This window comes from Onychostoma macrolepis, chromosome 06 (genome assembly GCF_012432095.1).
Source record: "Onychostoma macrolepis isolate SWU-2019 chromosome 06, ASM1243209v1, whole genome shotgun sequence".
In the NCBI taxonomy this organism is placed as follows: domain Eukaryota; kingdom Metazoa; phylum Chordata; class Actinopteri; order Cypriniformes; family Cyprinidae; genus Onychostoma; species Onychostoma macrolepis.
The window spans coordinates 27,628,980-27,655,648 of NC_081160.1; the positions used below are offsets into that span (position 1 = coordinate 27,628,980).

At 36.8% G+C, this 26,669-nt stretch overlaps 2 protein-coding genes across 2 annotated transcripts; one reads left to right on the forward strand and one right to left on the reverse strand.

Annotated features, from left to right (window-relative positions):
- Positions 1–159: 159 nt before the first annotated feature.
- capza1a (capping actin protein of muscle Z-line subunit alpha 1a) lies at positions 160–12,628 on the reverse strand. Its single transcript, XM_058779785.1, has 9 exons — positions 12,561–12,628; positions 9,867–9,930; positions 9,308–9,359; positions 8,902–8,965; positions 8,433–8,639; positions 6,223–6,302; positions 2,473–2,623; positions 1,302–1,364; positions 160–1,146 (listed from the first exon to the last, which is right to left on the reverse strand). Exons 1-9 carry the CDS (start codon positions 12,597–12,599, stop codon positions 1,006–1,008), a joined length of 861 nt encoding a protein of 286 aa, XP_058635768.1. The 5' UTR covers positions 12,600–12,628; the 3' UTR covers positions 160–1,005.
- Positions 12,629–13,521: 893 nt separating this feature from the next.
- On the forward strand, positions 13,522–24,985 carry mov10a (Mov10 RISC complex RNA helicase a). Its single transcript, XM_058778933.1, has 22 exons — positions 13,522–13,731; positions 14,005–14,110; positions 14,205–14,362; positions 14,523–14,764; positions 16,088–16,343; positions 17,467–17,607; positions 17,719–17,881; positions 17,986–18,137; positions 18,775–18,945; positions 19,170–19,317; positions 19,413–19,574; positions 20,121–20,224; positions 20,391–20,488; positions 20,582–20,680; positions 20,795–20,906; positions 20,991–21,108; positions 21,395–21,586; positions 21,786–21,848; positions 21,945–22,070; positions 23,547–23,635; positions 24,043–24,155; positions 24,239–24,985. Exons 1-22 carry the CDS (start codon positions 13,613–13,615, stop codon positions 24,295–24,297), a joined length of 2,991 nt encoding a protein of 996 aa, XP_058634916.1. The 5' UTR covers positions 13,522–13,612; the 3' UTR covers positions 24,298–24,985.
- The last annotated feature ends 1,684 nt before the right edge of the window (positions 24,986–26,669 follow it).

The following is a 26,669-nucleotide window of genomic DNA, read 5'->3' on the forward strand; positions in this document are numbered from 1 at the left end:
TCAGGGCCAAATTTTAGAATTCATAATGCATTACTAAATGATAAAAAAGAAACTGACATCAGAGCAAATTTACACCCCTCATTTTAAGTATAACGGCATTTTAATATTATGACATTAAACGGTGTTACAATACATTAAAAATAATAGTAATGAAGTCAGTTTGGTGCAAATCATTTATTCCTCTGGGATCATATTTGTTCTTACATCTTGTAAAAAATAGTTAGCAATAAAAGCTAGGGTAGGAGGCTGAAGTGAAGTGAAATATTTTGTGTAACTGCATACAGTATATATACCATTCTTAGACACCAGAGTACGACGATGGGACCATTTCCACACAGAACAGTAACCTGAAACAACTTACTGTACAAATACAATGCTCACTTTGGCACAACCCTCTCCGTGATCAATTGACAGCACATTCAAATGATGGCACCTTACAACAATGCTATAAACTGATCAGAAAACTGGTGTCATGACATTCTTTATGACCAGACAGAGAGCTTTGACGGGCTACGTATTGATAAATTATATCTTATGACTCAACATGAAGTAAAACTTTGTCGAGTTGCTAAAAAAAGTAAACAAAGTGGACTCAATTGATCATATGGGCCAAGTGCAATAAAAAGTTCAGTGTGTCAAGCATTGGGAAAGCTGATCTAGGGGAGGCGTAAGTGATATTAGGGGGGCCATTTATGACGCTGTACACTGGTGTCGTGGGAGGTATTTGTTCAACAGCAAAAACTTTTGCTAAACCCATTAAAACAAGCTTGCAGCCCTCCTACAATACAGAAAAGGAGGCAGTCTCTTCAGCTGAGGTCAAACCGTGGCTTCTGGAAAACAAACAAACAAAAAAAAAGGACAGACACATTTTTAGCACACTTCTTGAAGGACCTTCTCGCCTTGGCCCTGCCCTTGATTCAGGTATAGGTTCAGGTTTAGATATGGGCCCCTCGTAGCTTGTCTCTTTGCTTGTAACGCGAGCAGGAGCGGAGGCATGCCGTGTGTCTAAGCATTTTGCATCTCTTTGCCGATCTTGTAGCTGAGGATCTTGTTCCAGTCGATCTTGGTACGGGTGACGGGAAGCTGCCGGCGTAAGGCCTTGAAGGTGGTGTCAGACATGGTCTGGTAGTTCTCACTGATGGCCGTCTGGAAGGCAAACGACAGGAAATCTCAATCTATGACTTTTCGCACATCATAGATATGATCAGGTGCTATAAAAATAATTCATTTCTTCCTCCATCAAGACTAACATGCAATCGCAATACTGTAAAATAATGACTAACCAATCAAAATCAACAAACCTGATATTCATTCTCAGCATTTTCAATGATTTTGACGAACTCGTTGGCAGTCTTTACCTCATTCTGTTGGAAAAGAAGAGCAAAAACAATCACTAAATTACCAAAATTTTGCGCAAATTCCAGAAGTATTCCAGAAACAGTATTTGTTTCTTTTAGTGTTTAATTTGTTCATTTTGGTCAGAATTAAATGGATTTGCAGGGCAATTTCATTCTTGTTTTCTCTCAACAAAGCAGCATATGGCGCTAGTACAACAAAATTAAAGGAAAAGGAAGAACATCAGGTGTTTAACTGATCCTTTTTCTAATTGATCATTCTAATGCTGTCATAAGTGAGCATTGGGATATTGGAAAAAGAGATTTGTTGTCAAAGTTTGAGCCAGCAGGCTGACTAAATGAAAAACAAGTTCTGGCAAGCCAAACTGTATATTCACAAAAAAAGCTATTTTAATTAATACCACTTAAAGAAAATCCATTCGAAATGGCGTTAATATAAACTACTGTTTAAAAGTTTGGGGTTTGCTAAGATTTTTTTGAAAGAAGTCTCTTTTTGCTCATCAAGCCTGCATTTATTTGGTGTAAAATCAGTAATATAATGAAATATTATTACAATTTTACATATCTGCTTTCTGTTTGAATGTATTTTAAAATGTAATTTATTCCTGTGATGCAAAGCTGAATTTTCAGCATCATTACTCCAGTCTTCAGTATCACATGATCCTTCAGAAATCATGCTGCTCAAGAAACATTTCTTGGTATTAGCTTAGTATTATGTTGAAAAACGTAACAGAAATCCCTTGTAGATCCCTTATAAATTTAATTACTATTACTTTTGAACAATTTAATGCATTCTTGTTGAATAAAAGTATTAATTTCTTTAAAAATAAATGTAACATTATTTAAAAAAATAAACTTTTGAACGGTAGTCTAAACTTAACTAGTAAATATTCTGCCATGCCAGGCAGCAAGAATTCAAAGTCCAGAAAACAGATGTACCAAAAAGACATCATGTGCTTCATCTATCAAAACGGCACCACACCCACTGTCATTAGACAAGTCATTCACGGGGCAGTCGGCTGTTCCTTTATCAGGCAGGTTGTTTGTGTTGTACTGACTCATTAACAGGAAGCATACTCACTCAAAAACCCAAGCAGCTCAGGCTCAAATAACTTACAGAGATGATCAGAGACTCTTGCACATCCTTGTGGCTGACCAGCTGCACGTTGCCATCCTCATAGTAATGAACCTGGATCTTCAGCACTCCCACCACCTGAGCAGTGGGCTGAGAAATGGTGAACTTCCATTCCGATCGGCAGCGGCCGTTCCTGTATGCAGGCAAATGGAGGAAGTTTATCAGAAATTGGTCTTACGGACAAGAAGAACAAGACTGATGGCATTTCTAGTAGCTATATTGTCCTACAAAAACCAATGTTGCATGCAATCCGTCATAATTACCATAGTATGCAAAAACCATTCACTGTTTAGTTCCTAGAAATCCACGTCACGGATATAACATGACATCTCAGTGTTTGTGCACATTGCTTAAAGATGATGCTCTTTTGTGCTGTTAAGCCATGTGTTGTGTTATCTGTATGTGTGAAAGAGCCAAACTAGATTGTCAGTACTACAAGTAGGTGACCTTTGCAGTCTAGTGCACCTGTTCTCCATTCAAAGACACATAATAGTCTCATGATCTGGGAGGGGGCAGAGCTCATTCCCCACATCTAAAGATCATATATCATACTTGGAACAAAGCCGGTAACTGCGTCAGGCATAAAGCATCATGCAAAGCAAAGAGTGAACAATTATTATGGTTCTTAACATGTTAAGAGTATTAGTGAAAAGTCTAGTAACACATAATTCTTTGTTATTCCACAGTTTAGTACAAGAGGATTTCTCTCAAACAAATTCAAGGGATGAATCCTGGGAAATCATACAATAATGTATCACTGCCAGGGTTTTATCTTTAACTAAAACAATAAAAAGTAATGTTACATGAACATTAACTTAAATAAAATATATTTAATGTATATATAAAGTATGAATATAATGTAATGCATTTTACGTCAGATTGTTGCCAAGGCTACACTTCTCTTTCATCTGTTTTAAGTTGAAGTACTAAAATAACTAAAACTGAAATGAAAAAGAAAAGTAACAGCTGTTAGGAAAAAAAGATTTTCATATTTTAAAGTTGCAATACAATGCAAGACAATTTTAAATTAAAGCTGCAAGCAGCGATGAACGGGCCCTCGCACCCAGGCTCACCGCCACCCCGTGGCCATAGAAAAACAGCAAACAGCGGGCAATATGCTTTTAAAGTGGTAAATACGGGAGGAATATGTAAAAGTAATTTATATATGCCAAATTTCCTGCTGCCAACAGGTGGTGCTATGATTATAACTGAATTTTGGCATGTAGAAGTCTTCAGGCCAGGACTCTTATCAAACGTGAAGTTTGGGGCAGATTGGACATTGCATGTTTAAGTTAGTGTAAAACAAGTCATTTACTGTTGCCAGCAGGTGGCGGTATGATTATAACTGAATATTGGCCTTTTGATGTGTTTAGGCCAAGGCTATTATAAAATGTGTGAAGTTTGGGGCAGATAAGACATTGTATGCGTGAGTTACAACAACTTCCTGTGTCATGGTATTAATAACATGCTTTAGTACTTAGTAAGTGTTGCTAGCATGTTTAGCACACAATGGCATAATTTACAGTGTTGCTAAAAGTGCATCACTGTGTAAAACATGTCACTTCCACTTGTTGTCAGTAGGTGGCGCTATCACTATAACCGAATCTGAGCATGTAGATGTCTTCAGGCCAGGACTGTAATCAAACATGTGAAGTTGGAGGCAGATTGGACATTGTATGCCTGAGTTACAACAACTTCCTGTTTGATGGAGTTAGTAGCATACTTTAGCCCTTTGTTGCTAACATGTTTGAGCATGTTGCTAACATGTTTAGCACACAATGGCATATTTTACTGTGTTGCTAATAGTGCATCAGTCTAAAACGTCACTTCCTGTTGCCAGCAGGTGGCACTATGACTATAATCAAATACGGGAATGTAAATGTGTTCAGGACAGGCCTCTTATAAAATTTGGGGCAGATTGGACACTGCATGCCGGAGTTACAGCAACTTCCCGTTTCACTGCATTACTAGCATGCGTTAGCACTTAGCTAAGTGTTGCTAGCATGTTTTAGTATGCTTGTAGCATGCTGCCAGCCTATTTATCACTTGTTGACACTTTTTAATATGCACCTAGGAGTCCATTACAGTGTTAAACATGTCACTTCCTGTTGCCAGCAGGTGGCGCTATAACTATATCTGAATATGAGCATGCAGATTTGTTCAGGACTCAACTCCTATGAAACGTGTGAAGTTTGGGGCAGATCGGACATTGCTTGCCTGAATTACAGCAACTTCCTGTTTCATGGCGAAACATCAAACTTTGTCAGGCCCCCAGGGACACGCCCCTTGACGAAAACTCTAGATCTAAGTAATTTAACATCGCAAAGGCCTTATGATTACACTCAGCAAATTTGAAGACGATCCGATTAAAACTGTAGGAGGAGTTCGTCAAAGTACGAAGCCTGGAAATTGCAAAAACTGCACAAAAATTGAACAGGAAATTCAAAATAACATACTTCCTGTTGGGTTTTGGATTTTGTACCAAGATACTTTTTTGTAGGTAATAGAGTTACACGTGTGTACCGATTTTCGTGCATGTACATAAAACGTAGCTCGAGGTGCACTCTTTTGAAATTGTATAGGTGGCGCTATCGAGCCATTTTGCCACACCCACTTCTGAAACCCATATCAGATGTACATTTTCGCCAGTTCTGACCCGTGTGCAAAGTTTCATGAGTTTTGGAGCATGTTTAGGCCCTCAAAAATGCGATTTACTTTGGAGAAGAAGAAGAATAATAAACGGAGCAATTCCAAGAGGGTCCTCGCACCTCGGTGCTCGGGCCCTAAATATGTATTATTTATATAATCATTTTACTAGCTGACCAAGCAGCAGCTGGGTCAGATTTTTACCTAATGTAATAAAAGGCTGCATTAACTTATTCCTGCTAATTTCCACATTTCAAAAATGATATCCATCAACCATTTGAAATGATAAAATTGTGACTGTTGTGTTGTGACTGAACATATGAGAAACGCAAGTCTGGGTCTGTAGGATCACACAACTTGCTCCTCCATTGAAAATAAATCATATAAAATCAGTTTTATCACTGAGAAGCCGTGTAAATATATTTTAACCAACGTCTGCATGAGAAACAATTCCTGTCTGAATAGGGCAGAATTTATATTTGGTTTATTAAAAATGTATTAAAACCAATGCATTCAAGCATGAGATTTTAGATTAAACCGCCATTAAAATCATGAAAAAAAGAAAGAAAAAATTTGTCGTGTCCAAACTTTTTATTTGAGGTGCATCCCAAATCGCATACTTATGCACTATTCTATGATGTTTTGTAGAATAAATTGTGCGAGTAGTGCATTTGCATAGAAAATTCTAAAACAAAAAAGTGCACTTTAAATACCTGGATGATGCACTTAAATAATCTAAAAAACGAAGTGTGGAATGTTGAGCACTTCATGCACTCAACCATCGCGGCTTTGATTACATCGCTAAGGGGGAGGGGCTATCAGACTCCGATTATTAAAGACAAAATAACCTTATAAAATTCATACACTACGTTTAGGGGTATGTGCTTGCTTTTATTATTATTTTTATGTTTTTACTTTTTTATCAGAAAGATAAATGAGGGACAGGAAATTGAGGAGGTGAGAAATGATATTGGTAGATGTTGCAGGTCAGACTCAAACCTGAGTCACTTGCAAGAGCACCACTACTTGAATATGTGATTTAAAGCTCAAGTCATACCATTAAATGGAGGAGGATAAAGAAATTACCAGAAATTTTTGGGCTGAAACTGATGACCCTCGATACAAGCAATGATAGTTTGCTGTCCATCGATGGTTTTCCCATAAACCTAAAAACAATGCAAGAATCTGTCAGCAAAAATGTTGCAAAAAACACTAAGAACTTGCTTTATTAAAGCTGCAGTCCGTAAATTTTGTTACTCTGTTTGAAAACCTGGAATTGCAGCTCTGTGCGGAATTGTCTTCCGTGCACAGGGTTGTGATACGGTGTTCCGGCACGGCTCCAGCGCGGATGAATCTAATGTTTTGAGGTCAATGTGTGACAGTCAGTCACCGCATCGGTGTGGATACTGTACTCAGGAATAACAGATTCTAGCCTACGTCTTGGAATATATGAAGCAAATAAGAATTTTCACCATATATTGCCATCTGAACAAGTAACAAGTCTGCCACGTTTGTTCTGACCAACTGAGGAAAAAATAATTACAATAAATCGCGCTACCAATGGTAATTAAATCTAACGAACGGTTAGCACATATCACATCTAACCGTGCAAATCATTATATACTTTATTCTCAAATTATTAATGTTAACAACATCAGCATTGCGTGACAATGAGTATAGTGTGTATTAGCGTGTAGATTTAAATTTCTGTGCAGTCTAATATGTAATTGTCATACCATTCTAATTTTATCTTTTAACCCAAAAAGCAAACTATGCTCCCTTCGAACTGGTTGTCTTTAAAATAAAAATCCTGTGTAATCCCAGGCTATCTGCAATCAGAAGCGCATTTAAAACTGGAATATAATTTAATTTCATTCACATGTGTTTCATATACACACATAATCCTTTCTGGATTACAATCCGCCATCAAAATGATACATTTAATTATTCTAGCTGCTGTGAGAAAAGGCTATAAACGATCTGTCACCTGCAGGATCTTCACATGCGATAGCCTACTAGCCGGGAAAACTTCTTTATGTTTACAGACGTGACGTAATAACTAGGGATGTTCATTTCGGTTATTTTTCCTAACCTGACAACCGACGCTCATTAACCGATTATTAACCATTAACCGAGATTATTTTAAATTAGAACTAAAATTAAATTAGAAAGAATAAGTGTCTGTGACCCGTTAAAAATACTAACATTTGTTTTCCGGGGATTAATTTTACATGTGCAAAAAGCAGCAAACAACCCTAACCTTTTACAATTCCGATTATCTTCATGACTAAAAGGAGTAGTTGCTTCCACTGTTAGAAGGAAGAACAAAAAAAAAAAAAAAAAAATCAAGTGATTTCTCCAGCGCCACACATAGTAGCCTGTTCATTAAAAAAAAAAAAAAAAAACATATGGGAAAAAACAAAACACAAACAAACCACTGCTCAGTTTAAATATGTAGTAAAATCTGTGCCGTTAAGCGTTATCACCGTACTGCCGTGAAGTTATGCAAAACATTTTGTTTTACGTGGATATTGGAACGCGAGTGAAGTAGGCCTATACATAAAAGATAAATAATATTTTGGCATTCAAATACATCACGAATACGGAAACATTTGATTTTGTGTCGAACGAGAGACCCAACATTGGTTTCAGTTTCGTTTTAGCCTTAATTCGTTTTGGTTTGTCGCTATAGCTTCTTACATTTTTATTTCTTGTTCTTTTCTAAATAGCCTACTGTTGATTGAAAGGATTTGTTGAGGAGTGAGGGGAACTAAAATAGCATAGCTATGTTTACAGTGTTTATTATAATATTTGTAATTCGCGTCTGCCTATTTCTGAATGAAATAATAAAATGCGACTTATGTTTTTTTTTTTCTCTCTCTCTAAAAAACTTTTTTCATACGCGTAGCTTATTTTAACCATGCATTAAACCTTTTAAAATATCTTGATAAATTACTGAAAAAAATAAATAAATAAGTGACTTTAAACCGTTTAACTGATTGTATTAATCGGTCAAAATTCTTATCAGTCGGTTAACAGTTAAACGGTTAAAATGAACATCCCTAGTAATGACGCAGCGCATTGCTCGAATTTCCCGCGGAAACCTACCCGTACCACTCAAATTAGAAAACATTATTATCAGCTAACCGTAGTGAATCGGGCTAAAGTAAGGTGATAGTTTTGAATACTGGCTGGTTATGTACTTGCTCAAATATTGATTTCAGATCATTTTTTAACCCCAAAAAAGTTACGGACTGCAGATTTAAATGAGCTGTTCCTTTATCTAGTGAACTCACAGTGCAGACTCCAGTGGGGTAATGATCTTTGACGTACGCCCTCAGAGCTTCGTCACAAGCATCCCTCCACGGCCTGAGGGCCGCCTCACCCTCATGAGACTGTAGGTCAGTCGCCTCTTTCCTCAGGTGGTCAAACTTGAACGACTGTTTCTTACGAGGATCAAAAAAACGTCCGTGGCCAAGGTCTCCATGCTCTGTGATCAAAACCTGCAGTTTGGAAGCAGTTCACATACAATTTAATACAACATTCAGTTTAAATAGACTCTTCTTTCCTACTGTGGAAGTTGTAGTTGTATATTTGGCAACTGGTTAACATTATTTCAGAGGGAGAGCACGTTTCTGACAAGGTGGTTTACAGTTTCTTTGGAATAACGTGGACTGGTACATCATGCACAATATGCCTATGTGAATGTATGTTAAGATATTAATTAGGGTGTATTTTCAGTTCAAAAGTAATTGTTATAATCACCTGATCTTCACTTCCATCAAGTTTAGCAGGTGTGAATTGATCCATGTTGTACTGGGCAAAGGCACTATCACAAACAGAAAACAATGTGTTTAGTGTAATATATTCAAAATTTGCAACATTATCAGTTCATCACAGATTAATGATTCACAAAATTTGATCTAATTTAAATAAAGGGTTTTTGATAAAGCCAGGGAGCTAAATATACCACTTCTCCATAGATCTATTCATATAGTGAAGGGGAATCTAAACTGAAAGAGACACTGAAAACTGGTTGCATACTCATGGCATATCTTGAAGAGAATCTAGATTTATATATTTTGCTTGCAGAAAACAGGCTTATGAAGGAGACAGGGAGGACAGTAAAATAATATGCATTCATATACTGTAATAAATACAGGATACTCACTGAGCCGACCCTTCCCTGAGCAGATTGTCATTATTGAGCAGTAGCCGCACATCTGAAACCAAAGAAAAGACATCATGTGATATCATGAGAACATTATGATGTCAGACAACAAGTCATATTCTGGCATAAAAATATAATGAAATCACTCCTAACATACAGTATACTACTGTTCAAAAACCTGGGGTATGTAAGTTTTTTGTTTTTGAAAGAAAAAAACTCTTTATTCAGTAGGATGCAATCATACAGACTTTTTGGGAAAAAACTATTCTGAAGGAAATTTCTGATTTCTGAAGGATCAAGGATCAGAGTAATGATGCTGAAAATTCACTTTGCATCACAGGAATAAATGACATTTTAAAATATATTAAAATAGAAAACTGTTCAATTGTAATAATATTTCACAATATTACTGTTTTTACTGTATTTTCAATCGAATAAATGCAACCTTGGAGAGCATAAGAGACTTCTTACACAAACATTAAAAAATCTTACCAACCCCAAACTGTCTGAATAATTTTTATTTTTTTATGCCTCTATATATGATGCATGAATATTTTACCATTGAAGACTTCGTTGAACTCTCCAGGGGGAGCATGAATGACAAAATTTGCAGCAATGCGGACCTGATGAAAAACAAAAGCACTTATGAAGAAAACAAGAGCGGTGTTTGCATATGCACAACTCACAACCGAGATGTCAGTGTTTATTCAAACTATTGCAGAAAAAATCTAACACCTCAAAAATACCCAAGAAAAACTGTCTCGTTCAAGAATAGGCGGAATGGTACACATACAAACGATTTTTATGAATCACAGCCTAATGCCACTGTCACACATTTCCAGAGAATCTAGGAGCCAAAAGCAACTTAAACAACACATATCGACTAAAGGAAGCTGGTATATCTTTGTGTTTCCTTTGAAAACAGGTCAAATTCTGCCTGAGATGACACACTGAGCCCCTCTCTGTGTCACTCCTTAGAAGGCTGCAGAATTGCGGCTTTTCTTAGCAGTGCACATGTAAGCATTAAGGGCCGGTGACACTGAGTCCAGCTCTGGCTCCATGGATGTTTCCCATTCTGGACCCATTCCAGCACTTCTGAATGTGGAAACCTTTACAGGCTCTGTCTTCAGTGACAAAAACAGACTAACAACAAATATTGTAAAGAACACATGTAGAGCATTCTGTCCACAAACAACTATAGTCAAGCTGCAAAAAAAAAAAATAAATAAATAAAAATAATAATAATAATTCACAATAGAAATGCAACATAATGGTTTAAATCACACTGTAAGATTTTAAGAAAATGTGTCACTACTTCTGTCACTACAAAATCATGCTATTCTGATGGGTGCCATTTCCTATATTATGCTGTTAGTGACAAAGATTTGACAAATATGCAAGGGGAGAAAAAAAAACAGTTAAATAATTCTGTTATCACTAAGACAAAAGTATAAAGCATTGCTTATACTTGATGCTGCAAATTCAGCTTTGCATCACAGGAATAAATTACATTTTAAAATACATTACAATAGAAAACTGTTTTTTAAAATTCTAATATTACTATATTTACCTTAAATGCAGCCTTGCTGAGCATAAGAGACTCTTCAAAAAATATTTTTTTAAATCTTACTGACCCAAAACATTTCAAGGGTAGTGGAAAACGTGTATAGTTTCTATAAATACAAAATACACCATTTTATGAACAGTAAGAAATAGAAACGGCCAGTAAATGATACAGCATCTGTGTGAAAATGGTTTTCGATCCGTGCATAGAAAACAAAGCATACGTTCATTTCTGTTCTAATCACGAGATGACTAAAACAATTTGCTATTCTTGGTTTCTAATCACATGTTCAAAAACCTTGATTACTGATACGCAGTGAGGGAAATCAATGCCTTACTGTAGTTGCATTAATAATTGGTACACACAATAATAACTGAAAATCGACAAATCACTCATAATCTAGAATTCGAACAACTGGCTTTTTCCGCTGCTATACTAAAATAATTTTTTGTGGTTGTGTTCTCCATCTTGTTCACACTTTTAGTAGGAAGAAGGAAACTGCTCAATTCCCACTAGACAATAGCTTTTTGTTTAATATGACAAAACATCTAAATACTAATTAGTGTATTTAACACTTTTGCTCAATATTATCATACATATCCTATATTATCCTGTACGACTAATAATTTCATTGTTTTGTTTTTTCAATCATAGGAAACCTGTAACCCTGAAGCACAAGACAAGTTTTTGTCTTTATCTCCCACTGGTGTGCTGAATAATATAACAGTGGAATCTAAATATCACATCTAGCTTATCTTGAGCAGTTTGCAGCTGCAACACACTTTCCACATCTAAGCATTTCTGAAATGCTTCTTCCCTCCTTCAACTGGCCTCAACACGACTGTTTCGATTTTGCAGAGGCGGAGGGGCGAGTCCACGCATTAGAACAGCCCTTGACTCGCATCGGCTCGGCGGCAGAGGGTGGGGGCGTGAGGCAGGAAGAGCCGCTCGCATGTAAGAGCATGCAGAAAGAGGGCTGGGTCACCGACACTCAGCTGAGAATACAAACAAGACCAGAGCTGAGGTTGCGCCCCTGTTTTTTTAGTGCAAGAAAAACACTTCCCCTTGATCTTATTACATGAATCTAAAACGACAATTAAATGTAACCATTTATATATTGGATACTATTAGAAACAAATACATAGCAACACGGGAAAACTGATCTTAAATAAGTTTTTGTATGAAAATTAACTGTACTAAGAGACTAAGTAATGTGACAAATAATAAAAAAAAAAGTTCATGGTCGCAAATATATACGAATATATCTTATAATGTTGTCTTAATTAAGTTGATGAAGTAATTTTTCCTGATTTAGATGCACCAATCCGAGCCTCTTCTAATAGTCCGTAAACTCAGTAATACTTCCAATGTTGATGTGAAACCGCAAATATTATCTAATAGAATACATTTTCTACATACAGTAGTTAAGTATTAATAACATTAATCTCTAATCTCAGTCACTATATACACGTTCTAGCGTCTGTGAGGAGTGCGATCATCGATTAGATCGAGTTTCAGTTAGCTTGCTAGCTTCCTTAGCACGCTGTTCATCACGGATTTTGTAAACTCTAAAACATCCAATGTGCGTAATAACATTTATGACATGTTCGTGACAATATATAAGTTATACATATCCCAGTAACAGAGGAGGGAAGATAAATCAGGAAGCCTGAATCAATAATCACATACCTTCTCCTCGTCGGAAAGCTGTTCCTCAAAGTCCGCCATCTTGGCTCAACTGGACCTGCCCTGTCAAACTGCATCACGGGAAAACCATCATAAACATGACTAAAGAGTTCAAAATTACACATTTACATACTTAACGTTATATTTAGCTACTGAAATTTGGTTATTACACTTTGTTTACCATATGAGATTTAATGAAAAAAATAAATAAATAATAATAATAATATGTTGTATGTAACTTAAAAAGTTAAAAAGTCTTTGTATCAAAATATATAATCCTTTACACGATTATCCAGGCATATAACCTGTAGAATTTTTGTTTTGTATCCTGTTTATGCTCTTGAATTTATATTATATATTGTATGTTGCTCTCAATACAAAATGTTATTAAAAAAGCATCTCTATAAGTATGATATACCAAATATTAATTTAATTTATTTTATTTTGCACTTGTTCATAATACTACTATTATAAACTAATTTACCTTGCTTTAACTGGTCATACTTAAATTTCCATTATATAATCTACTGAATAAAAATTGAATCAGGCCATATTTGGTTATGACTACAAGTTTCTCTGATTTGACGGAAATAGAGATGTCTCGTTTCTAGGTTCTAGATTTACCAATCCCCACTGAGTTTTTAAAAAAAAACTTTAATTAAATAACCCCATCCAGATAATTAACTATCCATGAAAAGGGTATCTCCTCTATGGATCTTATGTAACTCAACGGATTTAGGGAGTGTCACTAAAGAGAGTATCTCATTATAAAATTTTAAGACCGGTAACTGCGCAGTGTTTGCAAAGCATTGACTCATTTTGATGTTTAAGTTGTTAATGCATTGGCATTGTTGGAATAATTCAGCATTCAAGCAGTCAAGTAATTTATATAAGTAGTGAAGAAATTGTCAGGGCTCCTTCGTTTGAGACCAAATACGATACTTTACCGATGTACCCTTGCTTGATCACCGTTAGACTGCGTACAGTCAGTTTCGATTCCGGAATCGCCTAGTCTAGATAACATCCCAAACTACTGACATATAAACAACAGCACAATGCCTTCTCTCAGAACATCATACGAAGTAGGGCTTGATTTCCTGGAGTTTCTGGGGCAGAGGATCTCGAAAACAGACAGAAACGAGCTTCGGGATATTTACAACTTTGAGTTTAAAAGGTTTGCCACAATGACTCAGAGTCATCTGTTCAGTATCTGCCACATCTGTTTTACAAGATTCATTCATGTCAAGTTTTGCTTTATTTTGTCTTTGTATATACAAAGTTTGGAATAAAACATAGTGTGCCATTTGTAGACAAGTGTTGTGTGTGATATCACTGTCCAGGATCTGCATTGATGCAATAGCTTTGTTTTTCTCATAGACTGTAAGGTTTTTCTAGGTTTAACTCAGTTGCATGTGATTGTTTCCTTTTTTTTCCTTTGTTTTTTCAGGGATGGAAGCAAAGAACCTAAATTTTCCAATGTGATCAGTGCCTTATCATTTTTTAATAAAGCCAGTATAAGGCCTGGGAAAGTTATTTTTCACGGGAAACCAAAGGTGAAATCAAATGAACATGTATTGTGTCTTTAAGTCCATTTGTCAAGAAACTCATATTGCATATTTTCATTTCATCATTCCCCTCCTCTGACAGGTGCGTGTGTACTACTGCGATCAGTGGAAATCTTTCACACAGCAGAACACCAGCACATTGGCCCCAGATTCTGTCCCAGCATCCTCTTCCCCCAAACCTGTCCTGACCCCGAAGAGGAAGCTCGCTTCAGAAATCCTCAACAAACTCAGAGTGAAACGGTGATCATCATCAGAGATATAATTCTGCTTGTTTGAACAAAATCACCTTTAAATGCATGATGCATGTGTGAAAAATTAATAATATGAATGTTATCACAGGCGTCACTTCTCAGTGGCACATTTTACTTTTGAAACTTATTGTTACATGTTTCTCTTTCAGAGCTGAACTCATCAAGGACAAAGGAGGTGTCGAAATAACCTCTGACCCCAAGGCCACCAAAGGGAAGGTTACGTTCATCATCAAGGAGCAAGGGAAGCTATTTGTGGTGAAGTTTCACATCGTAAACCGTGGCGAGAACTGTGTGTACTTCACATACTACACAGCTCTGCACAAGATGCGCTGCTTCACTCTCATAGATGAGAGGAGAGTGAACCGTGTTTCTCCTCTTCTCCTCTGTCCAGGTGAGAAAAAGAGGCCGTCATCTGATAGATAGATAGATAGATAGATAGATAGATACAGTATCTCACAGAAGTGAGTAGACCCCTCACATTTTTGTAAATATTTTATTATACCTTTTCATGTGATAACACTGAAGAAATGATACTTTGCTACGATGTAAAGTAGCGAGTGTACAGCTTGTATAACAGTGTCAATTTGCTGTCCTCTCAAAATAACTCAACACACAGCCATTAATGTCTAAACCACTGGCCACAAATGTGAGTACACCCCTAAGTGAAAATGTCCAAATTGGGCCCAAAGTGTCAATATTTTGTGTGGCCACCATTATTTTCCAGCACTTCCTTAACCCTCTTGGGCATGGAGTTCACCAGAGCTTCACAGGTTGCCACTAGAGTCCTCTTCCACTCCTCTATGACGACATCACGGAGCTGGTGGATGTTAGAGACCTTGCTCCTCCACCTTCCATTTGAGGATGCCTCACAGATGCTCAATAGGGTTTAAGTCTGGAGACATGCTTGGCCAGTCCATCACCTTTACCCTCAGCTTCTTTAGCAAGGCAGTGGTCGTCTTGAAGCTGTGTTTGGAGTCGTTATCATGTTGGAATGCTGCCCTGTGAAGGCAGCACTCATACGTCTATTTCCCAAACACAACCTCTGGATATGACGCTGAGCATGTGCACTCAACTTCTTTGGTCGACCATGGCGAGGCCTGTTCTGAGTGGAACCTGTCCTGTTAAACCGCTGTATGGTCTTGGCCACCGTGCTGCAGCTCAGTTTCAGGGTCTTGGCAATCTTCTTATAGCCTACGCCATCTTTATGTAGAGCAACAATTATTTTTTTCAGATCCTCAGAGAGTTCTTTGCCATGAGGTGCCATGTTGAACTTCCGGTATGAGAGAGTGAGAGCGATAACACCAAATTTAACACACCTGCTCCCCATTCACATCTGAGACCTTGTAACGCTAACGAGTCACATGACACCGGGGAGAGAAAATGGCTAATTGGGCCCAATTAGGACATTTTCACTTAGGGGTGTACTCACTTTTGCGGTCAGCGGTTTAGACATTAATGGCTGTGTGTTGTAAATTTGACAGCAAATTTACACTGTTATACAAGCTGTACACTCACTACTTTACATTGTAGCAAAGTGTCATTTCTTCAGTGTTGTCACATGAAAAGATATAATACCATATTTACAAAAATGTGAGGGGTGTACTCACTTCTGTGAGATACTGTAGATAGATAGATAGATAGATAGATTGATTGGTTGATGTTCAAATGAAATTAAGATGCTCACAAAAATGTCAAATTGATATCTATCTGCTAGGTGAGAGTTATGCTGTTGAAGTGCATTACAAAGTCCAACACCATGGGCACTTTCCAGCCACCATGTACTTTGAGTTCTGTCCAGAGGCAGATCCTCCAGGTTCCGCTAAGCCCTTCTGTATAGTCCGGGAACTGGAGGCAGTGGTTCAGTCGGGACTAGCTGAGACACTGGGCCCAGAGAGTCCATATAACCCCAAACAGAACCGGCGACTCCGACCGGAGAAAAGGATTGTAGAAGAAGGGGTTCCACCTGAGAGGTTAGATCTATCTATCTATCTATCTATCTATCTATCTATCTATCTATCTATCTATCTATCTATCTATCTATCTATCTATCTATTCTCTGTCTTGTCTGTCTCTATCTATCTATCTATCTATCTATCTATATCTAACTATCTATCTGTCTGTCTTTCTGTCTGTCTATCTATTCTCTGTCTTGTCTGTCTCTTACTGTCTGTCTATCTATCTGTCTGTCTGTCTATTCTCTGTCTTGTCTGTCTCTTACTGTCTGTCTATCTATCTATCTGTCTGTCTGTCTATTCTCTGTCTTGTCTGTCTCTTACTGTCTGTCTGTCTATCTATCTGTCTGTCTGTCTGTCTATTCTCTGTCTTGTCTGTCTCTTACTGTCTGTCTGTCTATCTATCTGTCTGTCTGTCTGTCTATTCTCTGTCTTGTCTGTCTCTTACTGTCTGTCTATCTATCTATCTGTCTGTCTGTCTATTCTCTGTCTTGTCTGTCTCTTACTGTCTGTCTATCTATCTATCTGTCTGTCTGTCTATTCTCTGTCTTGTCTGTCTCTTACTGTCTGTCTGTCTATCTATCTGTCTGTCTGTCTGTCTATTCTCTGTCTTGTCTGTCTCTTACTGTCTGTCTATCTATCTATCTGTCTGTCTGTCTATTCTCTGTCTTGTCTGTCTCTTACTGTCTGTCTGTCTATCTATCTGTCTGTCTGTCTGTCTATTCTCTGTCTTGTCTGTCTCTTACTGTCTGTCTGTCTATCTATCTGTCTGTCTATTCTCTGTCTTGTCTGTCTCTTACTGTCTGTCTATCTATCTATCTGTCTGTCTGTCTATTCTCTGTCTTGTCTGTCTCTTACTGTCTGTCTGTCTATCTATCTATCTGTCTGTCTGTCTATTCTCTGTCTTGTCTGTCTCTTACTGTCTGTCTGTCTATCTATCTGTCTGTCTGTCTGTCTATTCTCTGTCTTGTCTGTCTCTTACTGTCTGTCTATCTATCTGTCTGTCTGTCTGTCTGTCTGTCTGTCTTGTCTATCTATTTATCTGTCTGTCTGTCTATCTATTTATCTGTCTGTCTGTCTATCTGTCTATCTATTGTGTTCAATATTGTTGAATCACTCTTTCTCCCATTGTATTTTTCAGTTTCATCACACATACTCTGAGGATTATGGTGAAGTTGAATCTATATAAGTACCCAGCCTACTTGAAAGAGTTGGCCAAACACAAGCTGGAGGACTCCGAGGGCCTTTCACTCTCAGTACGACAGCAACTTCTGAGAGTGAGGCAAGCAAGCATGGACATTTTTACAGCAAGGAAATTGTGTTGAACTGATGTACTGAAGTTTAAAGTTAGTTACACAGATCTCTCTCTGAGTATGTATCTGTATGTTCTCAGGCGAGTGCTGGACAGTCAGCTATGCATGAAGAACTACACTGAGCGCTTTCACCTCCTCCTACACCTAGAAGAGATTCAGATGGAGGTGGACATCAAGAAGTACGATCTCTACGGCAAGACCATGACCCTCGACAAATCAAACAAAAAGTTGCTCATTCTCAAAGTGAGTGAGAAGCACAATTATCTAAAACCAGATGTGTTCTTATTCATGCCAGATGGACTGAATTTTTTATTTTTCTGACTACTTTGTCTCTGTCTTTAACTCAGGTACCAGGGGTGGCAGAGAACAGACCATCTGTACTAAGAGGAGATAAACTGAACGTCTGTCTATCAGAGGACAGGAACCAGCCCATCACTGTCTATGAAGGCTATGTCCATCGTGTAGAACTTGACAGAGTTAAACTCGGCTTCTCCAAGAAGTAAGAAATGTGAAATATTACAAACAGTGAGAACACGAAACGTAGCTTTCATGGATAGTAATTACATAAATTTTATATATACACTACTGTTCAAAAGTTTGGTTCAGTGAGATTTTTATTTATTTTTAAAGAAACTTATTTATTTTAATTTTATTTTAAATAAATGAATACTTGTATTCAGCAAGGATGCATTTAACTGATCAAAAGTCATTGTTTGAAAATATTTCTATTTCAAATAAATCCTGTTCTTTTGAACATTATGTTCATTAAAGTCACAGTTTCCACAAAAATATGAAGCAGCACAACTGTTTTCAAAATTGGTAATAATAAGAAATGTTTCTTGAACAACAAATCAGCATATTAGAATAATTTCTGGAAGATCATATGACACTGACGACTGGAGTAATGATGCTGAAAATTCAGCTTTGCATCACAGGAATAAGTTACATTTTAATAAATTATATTTTATAATATTTTTAAATAAAAAACAAAAAACATTTGTAACATTGTAATAATAATTGTTTTTTACTATTTTTTTTTAATACTTGTTTGCAATATTGTTAATCAAATAAATGCAGCCTTTGTAAGCGTAAGAAAAAAAAAACATGAACTAACGTCTTTGGTTCTGTGTTTCTAGGCTTCTCCAGAAGTTTCTTAGCAATATGAAGTTCAATGTAGAGTTCAACATCAATCGCTTCCCCATAAGGCTTCAGCACAGGGCAGTGGAGCTCGCTGGCCAGCATGGACTGGGAGATGTGCTGTTCCCCTCTGACAAGGGCACTGGACACACTGCACTACCACACCTCAGGTCTGCATGCACAGTGCACACACTCACACACATCAGTTTATGGACAGCTACAGCACATCTGCACATGCGTTAGGAATTTCCTCTTTGATAATGATAGGAACACAAAGATACTGTAACCTGAGCTATATGTTTCACTGTGTAAAATAAGGGGAAAAATAGTGGTCTTAGAGTTTTGGTCCTCACTCTGTGCGTTTTTGTCAAACATTACCATGTTTGTCCTCTAGCATGTTCAATAAAGATTTAGAGAACAACCCTGAGCAGAAGGCGGCAGTGCAGCACATCGTGTCGGGCACATCCAAACCAGCACCTTACCTGATCTTTGGGCCCCCTGGCACAGGCAAAACTGTCACAGTGGTGGAAGCCATAAAGCAGGTAAAAGCAATCATAAGGACTACTTCATTCACGTGTTTAATGCAGCCTTAAACAGCCATGTGACACATGACTTTGTGTTTGTTTATTGCTTCCAGGTGAATAAATCCAAGGCTACAACCCATATCCTGGCCTGCGCTCCCTCAAACAGTGCCTGTGACCTCTTGTGTGAGAGGTTATTAGGATATGTGGATGGCCATCGCCTCTACCGACTCTGTGCCCCCAGTAGAGACCCACGCACTTTACCGCAGAAACTGCTGGTAAGACATACACATGGGGAGTGTCTGGAATGACATACTACCATTACTCGTATTTGCTGTATGTAGTATAGATCATGCACAAAAGGATGCATGGAATATGGAGATGGTAACACCAGCACACTGCGCAGAATACTCTACCCCAATGACTCAACTTCACCTTTCGTTATAATATTATATGAATTATAATGTATTAATAATATTTACGTATATAATACAAAATGTATTATAATTTATATTATATAGGTAAATATTATGAATATATTATAATATATATATATGTAATTATCTATCTATCTATCTGTTCACTCAATTTACTCAGATTAACCAAAAAGGTGTATACCTAAATATAGTATATTAATATCATTTATATTTATATGTATATGTAGTCACATTTATCAGAGATGTACTGCAAAAATATCTCAAAATAATTATTTCATGTAAATAAAATGTTATATATTTCCATCTCATATATATATATATATATATATATATATATATATATATATATATATATATATATATAATTCTTATATCTGTACCCTACAGAAACACAGTAACTGGAATGAGGCTGAGGACAGCTTCCTGCTCCCATCTATACAAGCTCTGATGGGCTACAGTGTCATTGTTGTTACTCTGGTCACCGCTGGAAGGTACAGGAAGCTCAATCGTAACACTAATATAGCACCTGAAACTCGGTCCATTCTGGTTGTGTGCAGTATCATAATAGTCCTGTCATGTTCTCTCAATTTGCTTTGTGCTAGCTGGGATGTTCTGCTCTGCTGGCTAAAAATGAATATCTATTTGTGTGTTCTTCAGGCTCGTGACAGGAGGTGTTGGTAAGGGTCACTTCACACACATCTTCATAGATGAGGCCGGACAAGCCATGGAGCCTGAGTGTATCATCGGGATCGCGGGTAAATGAGGAAAGGTTGGGAGAGGAGATTGAGAACTTGAATTAGAAGAACAGATTGTTCATTTATACACTGCGCTTTCTCTCTCTGCCCAAGGTTTGCTCGACCCTGAGAAGGGCCAGCTGGTTTTGGCCGGAGACCCGAAGCAGTTGGGCCCCATTCTGAGATCTCCACTGGCACAACTTCACGGACTGGGTACTCAAAGATGTTTCATGACTTCTATTATATTTTGCATTTATTTCTTCTTCTTAAACTTAGCTATAATTCAGTCCTAAAATGATATTTTTAATACCATTTAATATGCAACAGGTCAGTCCCTCCTGGAGAGGCTGATGAAACAGAACCCTCTTTATCAGAAGAGCCAGGATGGTCATTCTGGATTTGACACCCGCTTCGTCACCAAACTTCTGCACAACTACAGGTTCTAATCTTATCACTCGTACATTTTTAATGTCAAAAGTAATGACGGATCACTTATTGTCAAGTTCGGCTCACCCCATCCCAGATCTCATCCCGCCATCCTCAAGATCCCCAACGAGCTCTTCTATGAGAATGAACTGCAGGTGTTTGCAAACCAGATGGAGCGGGAGGCCTTCTGTCGCTGGGAGCATCTCCCTAAGAAGGTACCAGACCACTACACAAAAACTTTTTAGTTTGACCATGGTTTTGTAGATAATTGGATGTCCAAACAGAATCAGAACCAAAATATACTGAACACAATGTGAAGTATGTAAATCAGTATGATCTTGTTTCTACATTCTTAAAAATAAAGGTTCTTAAAAGAACCATTTTTAAATCTAAAGAACCATTTTCCATTATTAGGAACCTTGAAAGGTTCCATGGATTTTATTCATGGAACCATAGATGCCGATAAAGAACCTTTATTTTTCTTGTTTCTGTAATGAACAGGGATTTCCTGTCGTGTTTCATGGAGTGATGGGGAAAGATGAAAGGGAGGCCAACAGTCCTTCATTCTTCAACGTGACTGAGATCGAGGTCATCGTCAGCTACCTCAACGAGCTCATTCAAACGCAGGGCAAGAAGGGCCTGCCGAAACTCAGCACCAATGACATTGGCATTATCACTCCTTACAGGAAACAGGCAAGACTGAGAATGGATATTTTTACTTTGTGTTGTAAAATTACTTTATAATGAGTAATGAATAAAATGTATAATTTTAATCCTATTGGATTAAACACTTTTTATAGCTATTTTATGCAAAAAGAAAAAAGTTATTAAAAAATATTAGAAATAAATACCCCTCTATACTCTTTAACAAAAGATTTTTTATTCATTTTAGGTGGAAAAAATTCGGAAAGCTCTGAACACTGTGTCAGAGTTGAACAAGTGGAAAGAGATCAAGGTTGGCCTGTGATTTTAACTTATTTATTAATTTTTTTTCTCCCTCTCCGAGCTCATTTATGAGTCATTTGTGCTGTTTGTTATTTGGTTCTTGTAGGTGGGGTCAGTGGAAGAGTTTCAGGGGCAAGAGAGGAAAGTCATCATAGTCTCTACTGTCCGTAGTAGCGTCAACTATGTCAAGATGGACCAAGACTTCAACATTGGCTTCCTCTCAAATGAGAAGGTCTGTAGTTCATTTCTATTGAATAAGTTGGTATATATATATATATATATATATATATATATATATATATATATATATATATATATACAGGGGTGCACATAAGTTTTTCAGCCTGGTTCTCATATGAGAACCTGGTGATTTGGTTTGGTCCTCACACGGGCCATGGCATGTAGTGTGACCCATAAAATATAACTATAAAAAAATTAATTAATAATAGTGATTATAATATTATTGCACTTTACTTAGTTATTTTTTTTTTAAAATATATAAAATAACTAACTAAAAATAATAAACTAAATAATCAAGTGTGATAATACTATTTTATTTTAAAATAAAAAGGCAGTATTGCATAAAAATGCAATTATTTTATAGTAAACTTAAAAATAAAATGTTAATATTTTTATTATTATCATTATTTTTATTTTTATTTTCAAACGTAAAATCAGCGAGCTTTTATTTTGGCGGGTTGCCGGTAAGTAAGTATTATGTGCTTCCGGGTTTAGCGCTGCTGATGGAATTGCGTCAGTGAATGAAATGTCACAGACAGTTTTGCTTTGAAAACGGCAGCGGGTAGCCTAGATTATGCTTTCAGTTTTAATAGAAATCTTATACAGTACAGTTTGTCGATCTAAAATGGTAATTGTGCATTGACAGCTGTCAACCATGTCGGTACGCAAATGCGCTGTCAGAACTTATTTTCACAGCGCATTTTTAATTTTGGTCGCGCATGCGGACCTGCGGACCACTTATGTGCACCCTGTATATATATATATATATATATATATATATATATATATATATATATATATATATATATATATACTGTTTGTACACTACTGTTCAAAAGTTTGGAAAGGTTTGGAAATATTTGTAATGTTTTTAAAGTCTTGTCAAGGCTGTATTTATTTGATCAAAAATTCAGTAAACAGTAATATTGTGAAATATTATTACAATTTAAAATAGATGTTTTATATTTTAATATATTTTAAAATGTAATTTATTCTTGTGAAGCAAAGCTGAATTTTCAACATCATTACTCCAGTCCTCAGTGTCGCATGATCCTTCAGAAATCATGCTGCTCAAGAAACATTTCTTTTTATTATTATCACTGTTGAAAACAGTTGTGCAGCTCAATATTTTTGTAGAAACCGTTATACATTTTTTCAGGATTCGTTGACGAACAGAAATAATATTACTGTCACTTTTGATCAATTTAATCCATCCTTGCTGAATAAACTAATACATTTTGTTTAAAATAATCACACTAACTCCAAACTTTTGATCATAAGTTTATAAAGTCTGAACAAGAGTTACTGGTTGGCATTTGTAGAATCGAATAGCGGTTGTTTTAGCTACAAGCTATCACAGAAGCTCATAGTCAAAGCAGTAGAGGTCAAACACTTTTCTGACCATCTGTTTGGACTTAGATTAGAGAAATGATGCCATCCTGTAGTAAAGCCCTTCTGTTGCCCACAGAGGTTTAATGTGGCCATGACCAGAGCCAAAGCCCTGCTCATTGTGGTGGGAAACCCAGTCATCCTAAGCAAGGATACTACTTGGCAGAGGTAATGTATGTTCCTCTAAGCTTAACCTGCTACCAACCCAATGGCAAATAGTCTTAACGCCTACAGGCCAATTGCAAACCATTTTAAATTTACAAAACCATTTTGAACTTACAAACCATCTGATTGGCTGCCAGGGTCTTTTATAACATACCATATTACCATTTCTTATGCAAAACAATGACCTCGCTTTACACTGGCCATATGCCCAAGAGAAAAATCTCCCTGTTTTTCTTACAGTTATATTTAGAAGCACTACACACCAGTTTTGGACTGTGATTGATACTTGATTTCGTTTGTTCGTGGATTTGAAAGTGGAACGAGTTCTGTTTCATTTCAGGAAATGGTTGCAAAATGTCACACTGATAGTCTGTATGGAGTAGTTCATTAATGTGTATTTGTTTGTGTAGGTTTATCCGGTACTGTGAGCTCGAGCAGGGCTACACTGGCTTCGACTACAAGGATGCAGAAGGAGAGGAGGATGTGGTCAGCCGGCTGGCGTCTTTAAAAATCAGCTCGGATGGTACGCAGCCTTATGTAACACTTTCAGACCTTAACTGTAACTATATTATGTGCTGGTATGACTCATTGCGCGTTTGTGTCTAGATATAGACGAGAGCCCACTACAGCAGCATATGCATCCGGAGTGGAGATCTGAGCAGTGAGGACCAGATTTACAACAATCAAATGAGACCATCGCTTACATCCAGAGCAAATGGGAATTTGATTTATTTTTATCGGTAAAGCAGTATTGACAAACTGATTTTATTGTTGATTTCTGCCTGTAAAACAATGCAGATGAATGATTCAATTGGTAATTCAGCAAAACACTCCATTTATTCACTACTGATTTAATACTGGACAGATTGTAGCACTTGTGCAACCTGATCTAAATTAAAAATCGCATCATTGTTTTCACTAGTCAACACTGTATTTTTATTAATGCTTCATTTTTTTCATTTATTACATAAATCTTTTTTATTTTTCTTTATCACTGAAAATGCAGATTTACTTATTTCAAATACTTTTTAGCACTTTACTGCAGCACTTTAATTAATTAAAAATGTTTCTATCAAACAAAGTGTCTTTTATTTTAAATGGCTATTAAAATAATATAAAAACAATAATATAAATTGTCAATGCAAATCATGCCAGTATATACTGTATCTTTAGCTTTTTTTATTTTTAGATAAGTTTAAAAAAAACTTGGATTTTATGGCATTATGGTGTTATGTTTAGAATATTGTATGGAATGCATGGCTTTATGCCTATGGTGGTATTGTTTTGTATGTTGTACTTAAAAATTAGGCAGAAAATACTTTAGCAAAATAATTATTTTTCAACATTAAATGGTCCAGCATTTGTAAAATGGATGATTTTTCATTGCATTTAATTTCACACAAAAGGAAAAAAGTGCAACATTGTTTTGTTTCGAAAAAATAGTTTATTAACATAGGTTGGTTTCACTTCATTCAAACAATTACTACTAGTCCCGTTTACAAAGCATTGTTACTATGAGCATTGTTACTCATAAAAATCAGGATTAATAAATCATATTTAATACTTCCAGAAAAAAGGAAGAGACCATATTATGAACACACAGCAGATTGATCTCAGAGTCCAAAGAGGAGCTCTGTATGCCAAGACTGGTCGTTGTAGTAATTTGCTCATGCAGACAATGACTTTACAACGGTCATGGGTCTGTTCTCACATCTGCATCGAGGATTTCACAAATCAGTACATTGAGAAAAAAAAAAAAAAAAGCTAAAGAACGTTCCTCTTTTATTAGCAGGTAGTATTTTGTACTTGGTCTAATGGGATATTCCTTGTGCACAGTCAGTGTTTTAATAATGCCCAGTTTAATAACTTAAGACATCATTGCCATGAGTGTTCCAGGTGTTCAAGAATTATACAGATGGTTAGTTTCGCGTTCTGTGTGCTTCTGGTGGACCGAAACAAGGAAGATTTGATGTTTCTCAAAGTTTTTGGAAGAACCTAACATGGAGATGCCTGGGTCATATTTTACCTTGAGACAAAAAAAAAAAAAAAAACTATATTAAATGTACATGTTTATGTATACACACATCAGAGTTTTATATATATTTGATAATTTTTTTTTTTTTAATGAAATTTGCACACATCTTCCACAAAAATCCCTTTATTTTCTTAATGCAAACTGTGTTCTTTTTTGGGGGTTGAAATATGACCCAGGACACCTCCTTGACAATTTTTTTGTGCTTTTCATCCTCTAATTTCACATTAGCAGACGAGAGAAACTGAGCTACACCATGCTAATGAATTCAGCACTAGCTCAAACTGTCAACACAGACAGGAAACACGGGGGCGGATTTATGTAGCATCGCTAATTTACCTCAAGTCAGGCATCTCATGGCACCAGCAGGGGACAGCAGTGGAAGTGAGTGACAGCACTATATGGATTCTACACCAGCGAATAAAAGCTACAGATCTTTTTCTAGAAGCACAACTCTGTATAATTAGCTACGGTTATTCTCAAAACCCGGATGGCCAGAACACCTCATGATTTACTGGCGTGCAACATTACAACACTGATTGCGACAAAACGTGTGCATGCACATAAACGTTCATCTCAAACCAAACCCATTAAAGACCGCTAACTAAAGGCACACAATTCAGTGGGAAAAGGAAAGGCACTCAAGGCCTCTTCTAACTAATACACATTTGCTAGCAATCATCGGTGTATTTATTTGACGTTTTGCAGTGCTAGAAACCTAATAAGTGATAACGACTTAAAAATGTAAAGTTTGCATTAACAATACTCAACAGGCTAAGGTGAGGACAACACAGTCAGATTAGGTGACAGCATGAGCTCAGCCCAGATATTCAAGGCAGGTTCAACTAGTTTAGAGCTCCATGTGAACGCATGCACATTTATGCAAGTGTGGAGGACAAATAGGATAATACAAATGAAATAAGTCAGATTCCTAATTGGCAGTTGGCTCTAGACCTGACTGAGCCTTCGAAGTACAAGTAATTACTATTTATTTGGGGACTGAAT